This window comes from Myxine glutinosa, chromosome 3 (genome assembly GCF_964187855.1).
Source record: "Myxine glutinosa chromosome 3, kmMyxGlut1.1, whole genome shotgun sequence".
NCBI lineage: Eukaryota > Metazoa > Chordata > Myxini > Myxiniformes > Myxinidae > Myxine > Myxine glutinosa.
Genome location: NC_136263.1, coordinates 178,974,081 through 178,985,162, shown reverse-complemented (window position 1 = coordinate 178,985,162; position 11,082 = coordinate 178,974,081). Strand labels below are relative to the sequence as shown.

Here is an 11,082-nt window from a genome sequence, read left to right as displayed (position 1 = left end):
AATATTCAGGTTTTGCAACTCCTCCAATAATTATTGGAGTTATGGAATGATTATTCGGGGGAGCAAAAAATGTATTACCGAATATAATCGGTCACCTGCTTGAATTGTATTGGATGCGGATATAAGGTCTATGTGGGTGTCCCACGCAATACACCCAATTGTGTCGATGTGTCGTTGGATCGCTTCGTTGTTGTTTCGTAACCTGCATGGGGCTGCTGGTTGCATCACTTCCTGGAAACGCAGCCGTGCCGCTGATGCAGTGCCCCTGTTTACAGTGAGCTGATCCTCATTTTGTCGACCTCGAAGGATGAAGGTGTAGCGGCTACCGCTGGGTTTTCACAATCGCCTTGCACCTATCAAGGACGCGGAGCGATCACCATGCCGGGCTCGTCCAGGACGCCCGGGCAGGCTCGCCCTCAACTTGCCAGGCCGCAGCCAGGACGCTGGGCCACGCCCCCTCTCGCCTTTCCTGGGCAAACGCTCCGGGATAATATGTATATATATTGCTGCCCGATAAACGGGCTTTTCAGAGTGCCTGAGTGTTTGGTTTGATTAAAGCAACTCGGATGAATTCCAGCTTTTTGTCGCGTCCATTCTTCCGATCGACGTGGGAGCCCCAGCTCCTTCATTGGTGACCTACCGACATGGACACGGCAGTCGCCCTTAAACTGCCTACCTTCTGGGAGGCTCACGCGGCGGTTTGGTTCGCACAGGCGGATTCCCTGTTCGCCCTGCGAGGCATCACGGCCGACGACACCCGCTTCCACCATGTGGTAGCAGCGCTCGGTTCGGCCACCGCGGCCCACGCCCTGAGCCTCCTCGAGAGCCCGCCAGCCGCTGATAAATACGGCGCGATTAAGAAGCTTCTCCTCGACGCTTTCGCCCTCCCATCGGCGGAACGCGCACGGCGCCTGCTCGACCTGCCCGAGCTCGGCGACACGCGCCCTTCCGAGCGAATGGACTACATGCTTTCACTGCTCGGCGAGCACTCTCCGGCATTCCTGTTCCGGGAGCTGTTCCTCCGTCAGCTGCCTAACCCGGTACGCCTCACCCTGGCAAGCACGACGATCACAGATCCCCGGGCCCTTGCCAGAGAAGCCGACAAGATCTCCGCCGCAGGACAGCGCATCGCAGCGGCGACATGGGACCCACCGCCGTCCGACGCAACACCCATGGCGCCCGAGCACCCGGCACGGTCGACGACCGAACTGCCGACGCAATTGGCGGCCGCTACACCGAGCCGACCACCTCCAGCACCACCTGACCAAGCGTGGTGTTACTATCATGCCAGGTTCGGACAGAAGGCCCGGACATGCCGACCCCCGTGCACCTTCCACAGGCCGGGAAACGGCCGGGCCGGCGTTCATTACCAGCCATGAGCGCCGGCCACACGGGCAACTTACTGTTCATCACGGATAAAGCGTCCGGACGGCGCTTCCTGTGCGACACCGGCGCCCAACTGAGCGTCATACCCGCCTCTGACCAGGACAGGCAATCCGCGGTTTGCGGCCCCTCCTTGGTTGCAGCCAACGGATCGACCATCCGCACCTTCGGCCCGCGCAACGTCACCCTCTGCTTCGGCGGCCAACGCTTTGCTTGGACGTTTGTAACCGCAAACGTGCCCATGGCTCTGCTAGGCGCCGACTTCCTCTGCGCACACGGACTGCTGGTGGACGTCCAACGGCGTCGTTTAATCAACGCCGAAACCTTCAGCTCCCTGGTATGCACATTGAGCAGCTCCGCGCCGACCGAGCTGGCATGCGCCGTCCCGGCGGCGAACGAGTTTGCTCGCCTGCTCACGGAGTTCCCGGCCCTCACGCGGCCGACGTTTTCGGCCGTCGCAGTACGGCATGGGATCGAGCACCACATACCAACCACGGGCCCGCCGGTCTACGCCAGGGCCCGCCGCCTCGACCCAGCCAAGCTCGCCGTGGCGAAGGCCGAATTCGACGCGTTGGAGCACCTCGGCATCGTGCGGCGCTCCGATAGCGCGTGGGCCTTGCCACTGCACATCGTGCCAAAGCCGGGGGGTGGATGGCGCCCGTGTGGCGACTACCGCCGTCTCAATGACGCTACCACCCCCGACAGGTACCCGATCCCGCATATCCAAGACTTCTCCGCCCGTCTGGCGGGACGGGTCATTTTTTCGAAAATTGATCTCATACGGGGATATCACCAGGTACCTGTCAGGGCGGCCGACGTCCCTAAAACGGCAGTCATCACGCCGTTCGGCTTATTCGAATTCTTGCGGATGCCGTTTGGTCTCAAGAACGCGGCTCAGGCGTTCCAGCGCTTGATGGACGGCGTGCTGCGTGACCTGCCGTTCCTTTTCGTTTACCTGGACGACATCCTCGTCGCCAGCACGTCCCGGGCCGAGCACCTCCTCCACCTCCGAACACTGTTCGGGCGCCTCAGCGAGCACGGCCTCATCATCAACCCGGCCAAATGCCACTTCGGCACGACGGCCGTTGATTTTTTGGGCCACCACATCACCAAGAACGGGGCCGTGCCGCTGCCAACCAAGGTCGAGGCCATCACCACGTTCCCGCGTCCCCGCACCATAAAGGCCCTGCAGGAATTCCTGGGTATGGTGAATTTTTATCACCGCTTCGTGCCCCGCGCTGCTCAACTCATGCGGCCCCTCTACGAAGCCCTCCGGGGCAAGCCGGCCAAGCACGACATCGCCTGGTCCGCAGCAATGGATGCGGCCTTCCAAAGCTCAAAGCGGGCCCTCGCCGATGCAACACTGCTCGCTCACCCGGTGCTCAACGCTCCCATCGCCCTCACCACGGATGCCTCTGACTACGCGGTGGGCGCCGTACATGAGCAATGGGTGAACGGGGTTTGGCAGCCACTCGCTTTTTTCAGCCGGCAGCTCCGGCCGAACGAGCTCAAATACAGCACGTTTGACCGGGAGCTCCTCGGTCTACACCTGGCCGTCCGCCATTTCCGCCACCTCCTGGAGGGCCGACCTTTCACGGCGTTCGTCGACCGCAAGCCGTTGGTTTACGCCATGGCCAAGGTCACGGAGCCGTGGTCGGCCCGCCAACAGCGCCACCTCTCCGCCATGTCGGAGTTTACCACGGACATCCGGCACGTCGCCGGCAAAAACAACGCCGTGGCCGACTGTCTTTCCCGGGCCAGCGCGAACGCAGTCCACCTGGGCGTGGACTTTGCGCTTATGGCGGCGGACCAAACCACCGACACCACGGTGCAAGCCCTCCGGGCGGCGGACACGGGCCTCCGCCTGGCCGACATCCCCTTCGCGGACACTGTCCTGCTCTGCGACGTCTCCCAAGGCCAGCCTTGCCCCATCGTGCCCGTCACCTGGCAACGCCGCATCTTCGCCTCCCTCCACGGCCTTTCCCACCCGGGCCGGAAAGCTTCCCAGAAGCTGGTGTCGGCGCGATTCGTCTGGCACGGCCTTCGTCGGGACGTCCGCGATTGGACCAGCACCTGCACGGCCTGCCAACGGGCCAAGGTCCACCGACACACCCAGGCCCCGCTGGCACCTTTCACCGTGCCCGAACGACGTTTCGACCACGTCACCGTGGATCTGGTGGGCCCCCTCCCCCCGTCACGGGGGTTCACACACCTGCTCACCATGGTGGACAGGACCACCAGGTGGCCGGAGGCCGTTCCCCTCGTCTCCACCACCACCGCCGACGTGGCGCAGGCTTTCATCGCCACCTGGGTCGCCCGCTTCGGCGCACCGGCAGACATCTCGTCAGACCGCGGACCACAGTTCACCTCCGAGCTGTGGGGCGCGGTCGCCCGCAACCTGGGGGTCAAGCTCCACCGTACTACGGCCTACCACCCCCAAGCAAACGGGTTGTGCGAGCGATTCCACCGCTCCATGAAGGCCGCGCTCATGGCCGGCCTTCAAGACGGCGGTTGGGCCGACCGGCTGCCATGGGTCCTTTTGGGCCTCCGCACGGCCCCCAAGGAGGACCTCCAGGCATCCACCGCCGAGCTTGTCTATGGCCAGGCGCTACGCGTCCCAGGCGAATTCGTGCCCGACGCTACCAGTCCCTGGTCCGCAGCTCACCAGCGCTCGGACCTCCAGGAGGCCGCCCGACGGTTTGCCCCCGTGCCAACATCCCACCACGGTGACCCCCAGTCCTACGTCCCCCCAGCACTTCGCACAGCGGAGTATGTTTTTGTGCATCACGACGCACATCGGGGGCCACTCCGGCCGCCGTACGACGGGCCCTTCCGGGTGCTGCGACGGGACGACGTCGTTCGTCATCGACATCGGCGGCAGGTCGGACCGGATTGCGGTGGACTGCCTCAAGCCGGCGCACGTGGACGTCGACCACCCACCACGGGTGGCCCTTCCGCCGCGGCGAGGCCGCCCCCCGTCCACGGTGCCCCCCACTCGACCGCCCACCACCACACCGGACCCCCTCCCACGACCCGCCAGGGGTCGCTTCGGCCGGGTCATCAGGACCCCCCTCAAATTGACCCTGCCGGTGCAAGTCGATTCTGGGGGGACGTGTGTAGCGGCTACCGCTGGGTTTTCACAATCGCCTTGCACCTATCAAGGACGCGGAGCGATCACCATGCCGGGCTCGTCCAGGACGCCCGGGCAGGCCCGCGCTCAACTTGCCAGGCCTCGGTCGGGACGCCCGGGCATGCCCCCTCTCGCCTTTCCTGGGCAAACGCTCCGGGATAATATGTATATATATATTGCTGCCCGATAAACGGGCTTTTCAGAGTGCCTGAGTGTTTGGTTTGATTAAAGCAACTCGGATGAATTCCAGCTTTTTGTCGCGTCCATTCTTCCGATCGACGTGGGAGCCCCAGCTCCTTCAAAGGATTCAATTTGTCGATGTAATCCACTAATGGCTGCAGAATATATGTCACGACGATTCTCATCATTATCTCCGCCAGCAATGTCAAGATGAAATGTTTAGACAAACAACGACAACACATTCCCCATGTCATCGGGACCTTTCTCTTCCTTTTACTTTTAGTGAAGCACGTGATACCAGGATCACGCACGAGTTGAGCATGTAAATGCAAGTCAAGAAGAAGAATGCATTTCCCACCCAAGGAACAATAGCAAGGTATGTGCAAGGTATTTACCTTAATCCTCCCTGGAACTGTGTGCTTGTGGTTTGATACGAGTAGAGTGGATATGAGATTGTGTCGATCAGCGAGAAGGTGCAAATGGATAACAGCAGGGACTTGTGCCACGCTTTGGAACAACAATTCGTCAACAGAGATTCCACCATTTCACATTGAGAACTGATACACTCTGAAACTGATACACTCTGAAACTGATACACTCTGAACACTGATACACTCTGAAACTGATACACTCTGAAACTGATACACTCTGAAACTGATACACTCTGAACACTGATACACTCTGAAACTGATACACTCTGAAACTGATACACTCTGAACACTGATACACTCTGAAACTGATACACTCTGAAACTGATACACTCTGAACACTGATACACTCTGAACACTGATACACTCTGAACACTGATACACTCTGAACACTGATACACTCTGAACACTGATACACTCTGAACACTGATACACTCTGAACACTGATACACTCTGAAACTGATACACTCTGAACACTGATACACTCTGAACACTGATACACTCTGAAACTGATACACTCTGAACACTGATACACTCTGAACACTGATACACTCTGAACACTGATACACTCTGAAACTGATACACTCTGAAACTGATACACTCTGAACACTGATACACTCTGTACACTGATACACTCTGAACACTGATACACTCTGAAACTGATACACTCTGAAACTGATACACTCTGAACACTGATACACTCTGAACACTGATACACTCTGAACACTGATACACTCTGAAACTGATACACTCTGAAACTGATACACTCTGAACACTGACACACTCTGAACACTGATACACTCTGTACACTGATACACTCTGAACACTGATACACTCTGAACACTGATACACTCTGAACACTGATACACTCTGAACACTGATACACTCTGAAACTGATACACTCTGAAACTGATACACTCTGAAACTGATACACTCTGAACACTGATACACTCTGAAACTGATACACTCTGAACACTGATACACTCTGAACACTGATACACTCTGAAACTGATACACTCTGAAACTGATACACTCTGAACACTGATACACTCTGAAACTGATACACTCTGAACACTGATACACTCTGAACACTGATACACTCTGAACACTGATACACTCTGAAACTGATACACTCTGAAACTGATACACTCTGAACACTGATACACTCTGAACACTGATACACTCTGAACACTGATACACTCTGAACACTGATACACTCTGAACACTGACACACTCTGAACACTGATACACTCTGAACACTGATACACTCTGAACACTGATACACTCTGAACACTGACACACTCTGAACACTGACACACTCTGAACACTGATACACTCTGAACACTGATACACTCTGAAACTGACACACTCTGAACACTGACACACTCTGAACACTGACACCCTCTGAACACTGACACACTCTGAACACTGATACACTCTGAATACTGATACACACGCACACTGACACACACACACACACACACACACACACACACACACACACACACTGGCACATACGTACACTGGCACACACGCACACACGCATGCACACTGAAACACACACGCAATGACATACACACACACACACACACACACACACACACACACACACTGGCATACACGCACACTGACACACGCGCACTGACACACACGCGCACTGACACACACGCACACTGACACACACGCACACACACACACACACACACACTGACACACACGTACACTAATACACACGCACACTGACGAATGACGTTCCGTTTCATCACGACCAAGGAAGACAAGACGTTATATGATGTGATTGGACATAAAACTGTCTCGAGGTATATCGTTTTGTTTGTACGCATATTCATACCAACAGAATGTGACACTCAAAGGCATCAACTGGTAAAAAATTAAAATGACATTTTAATAGCTTCATAAGCGATGATGTAACACCCAAACTGTGGTCAATTTGGTTCCACATTCCAGAACCATTTAGTTTTGCATGTGTGTAAATTTTAAAAAATATACATTTCTGTGACTTTACAATTAAAGTGAATTAGCAACAGATGGGTCGTCATACAACAGAAGGGGTGAAAAATAGAGAACACAGTCATTGATAAAAGTCCATTCATAAAGTTAGTGTGGTTCCATTGATCGAGGAAAATGCGTGATAAAACTACATAATCACAAACACAGATACACACAGTAACACACACACACACACACACACACGAACACAGACACAGACACACACACACGAACACGAACACGTGCATTCACAATACATTTAAAACTATTTGGATATCTGACCACCACCGTGTCAGTTGTACTTCAGGCCACCCTTCCCTTATTTATAGGTTGAAATGGTGAAACAGTCAATGTGGACTGCAGCGGGTGTTTGTTGGTTGGAGGGAGGTAGTGCGGAAGGAATAGTGGGGGGTAACATCAGAAATACTTGCAGCATTCAGCAAAGCGAATTTTCCATGCACACTGGACACACGAACACGTGCACGGAGCTCGGGTACACACGAACACGGAGCTCGGGTACACACGAACACGGAGCTCGGGTACACACGAACACGGAGCTCGGGTACACATGAGCACGGAGCTCGGGTACACACGAACACGGAGCTCGGGTACACACGAACACGTGCACGTAGCTCGGGCACACACGAACACGGAGCTCGGGTACACACGAACACGGAGCTCGGGTACACACGAACACGGAGCTCGGGTACACATGAGCACGGAGCTCGGGTACACACGAACACGGAGCTCGGGTACACACGAACACGGAGCTCGGACACACACGAACACGTGCACGGAGCTCGGGTACACATGAACACGGAGCTCGGGTACACACGAACACGGAGCTCGGGTACACACGAACACGGAGCTCGGGTACACACGAACACGGAGCTCGGGTACACACGAACACGGAGCTCGGGTACACACGAACACGGAGCTCGGACACACGAACACGGAGCTCGGACACACACGAACACGGAGCTCGGGTACACACGAACACGGAGCTCGGGTACACACGAACACGGAGCTCGGGTACACACGAACACGGAGCTCGGGTACACATGAACATGGAGCTCGGACACACACGAACACGTGCACGGAGCTCGGGTACACATGAACACGGAGCTCGGGTACACACGAACACGGAGCTCGGGTACACACGAACACGGAGCTCGGGTACACACGAACACGGAGCTCGGGTACACACGAACACGGAGCTCGGGTACACACGAACACGGAGCTCGGGTACACATGAGCACGGAGCTCGGGTACACACGAACACGGAGCTCGGACACACGAACACGGAGCTCGGACACACACGAACACGGAGCTCGGGTACACACGAACACGGAGCTCGGGTACACACGAACACGGAGCTCGGGTACACATGAGCACGGAGCTCGGGTACACACGAACACGTGCACGCAGCTTGGGCACACATGAACACGGAGCTCGGGTACACACACACACGCTCCTTAACGATAACAATGCATCGATAGATGGATTCCTCGAAATGTTGGAGCACGAGTAACATGTTTATCGCACTAAGATTCAGGGGCTGTTGAAATCAAGTTGCCTCTGCGAGGCACCCCCAACCCCCCGACCCTTCCCCCAACAATGTCTCCTGTAATCACAAATCGACAGACAGTTCAGTTTCTTGTCGCAAACAGTTAAGATTTGCCCAACTGATGGCAAACCGTGACTGGGTGATTGGGGAGAGTAGGGAGGGGGTGTGGGGAGTGCGGGTTGGGGGGAGGAAGCGGGTGGGGGATGGGGTCTTGTTGCGACACCAGACGCCTGGCACGTGGGATGGCCGGTACTTAAAGGAAAAGGAATTCCATTTATTTATGGAATTGTTTGCTTTCTAACACGATGCAAACAAATGTACTATATATTGGGAAGAGCAACACGTGGCAAGACCATTGCTTAGCCCTGCCATGGGACTCTATCGACTTATGGGGAGACTATGAGGCTTGTTCCAAAAATTCTGCGAATGACGCACTCATCCATATTCCAAGAATCACCAACGTTTATATATATATATATATATATATATATATATATATATATATATATATATATATATATATATATATATATATATATATATATATATATATATATATATATCTATCTATCTATATGAATATGCACTCGTGCTGTGTGCTTACACATTCTGTAAGCAATATCATACCGTGCTTCATATGTCGGTACATAATAAATAGAAGCCGTTATGATTATAGGCAAGCATCACCAACTTGCTGTTATCAATTTAGGGTTATTTATTTATTTATTTATTTATGGACGCGTTTATAGTTATTACGCAAATTTTCATTGAGATTTTTATTTCACAGTTGTTACATATTTAGGTGAATGTATGTAAATTACCATTCAGGTTGCTTATCCGTGTGTATTATATTAAGGGTTGTTGTGATGGGAGGGTCAGGAGCCCTTCGGAACCAGTGGCCGGAAACGGAAGTGGCCGGAAACGGAAGAGGAAAAAGACACGAGGAGAGAAAAGGACGGTGCTTCTTTTTCCTCGCCCCGCGACGACGAGAAGGGGGAATCGACCTTACGCTGCGCGGAACACGCGCCGTTGCGAAACGTCTGGCGAGAGGAGTTACCTGGGCGGTAAATACCTTTGGACACGTCCAGTCACTGTGAGTTCGTGCACGAAACCAAGCGTCCGGGACAGTTTGCCCCGTCTACAAAGACGCGTACGGGTCCGCACGTTGGGCCTCGCTCGCGTCGGAAGCCGCGCTGGGTTTTGCCCCGTCTACAAAGACGCGTACGGGTCCGCACGTTGGGCCTCGCTCGCGTCGGAAGCCGCGCTGGGTTTTTGCCCATCTACAAGGACGCGTAAGAGTCGCACTTGGGGCCTCGCGCACGTTGGACGCCGCGCTGGGTTTGCCCCGTGGCTTGGCAAGGAGGTGCGCTGCAGCCGCGGCCCCAGTCCGAGACGGCACGTTTAGAGCACGTCCGCCCGGGGCTCGTTCAACCGCCCGTGTGCGGAGAGGAGAGACATTGACCACGGAGGGAGTCAGGAGTGGGGCTCACGTGAGGAATGTATAAGATTAAGATGGCCATCTTAGAGTTTGTGTAGATGAGTTCACCTGGTTGTAATATTGATTGTGCATTGTTGATGGTTGTTGATTGCTCAGTGAATATATTATTGATTATTCCGGATCCTTGGTGTGGGGTTTCTTCTTGACCGGAATTCATATTGATTGCGTTACGAAAGCGTATAAACCATATATCTTTCTGGCGGGGTCCCTCCCACGGTCCGGGGGTCACCAAGACCAGGTAGTTACCGGGAGGACCACGTAACAGAATTGGGGGCTCGTCCAAATTACGATTTGCGGTTTCGCAATTGGGTCTACGTCCGGGATCTAAAAGTGTATAAAATAATAAAATAATAATATTTTTGGTAATTAAAATTTATTAATTAATTATTAATTGGTAATATTTTTTTTTGAGAAATTGGGGAAAGTCTTGGGGTGAAGGTTAACAGGTGTTAACGATAGGCACCATGGCGTTTGTGGCACAGAACTTTGGGGTAACCCCGAGTGAGGCACAGTTCCGAGCGTTGCTAAAGTCGGATCTCTTGAAATTGGCCAAACATTTTAACTTGGAGGTCCGAACTAATTTGAGGAAGGCAGAGTTGCAGGCCACGGTGATACAATCTATGGTGGGATTAGGAACATGGGACGAGTTAGCCTGGGAGTGGCTACCCGAAGAACCAGAAGACGTGGAGCTCCGGAAACTGGAGTTGCAATTACGGAGCCAGGAACGGATCAAAGAAGAAGAAAGGAAAGCAGAAGAGAGAAGAGAAGAGAAGCAAGCAGAGGAAAGGAGAGTGGAACGAGAACTCCAGGAAAGGTTAAAAGAAGAAGAAAGGAAAGCAGAAAAGGAAAGAGCAGAAGAAGAAAGGAAAGCAGAAAAGGAAAGAGC

At 54.0% G+C, this 11,082-nt stretch overlaps 1 protein-coding gene across 1 annotated transcript in view; it reads left to right on the top strand.

Annotated features, from left to right (window-relative positions):
• The first annotated feature begins 8,819 nt into the window (after window positions 1-8,819).
• The window catches only part of LOC144891238 (uncharacterized), a 121,664-nt gene continuing 119,401 nt past the window's right edge, over window positions 8,820-11,082 (top strand). The window contains exon 1 of the mRNA XM_078773637.1: window positions 8,820-8,837. Coding sequence (XP_078629763.1) covers window positions 8,820-8,837 — 18 coding nt within the window. The remainder of the gene's footprint in view (window positions 8,838-11,082) is intronic.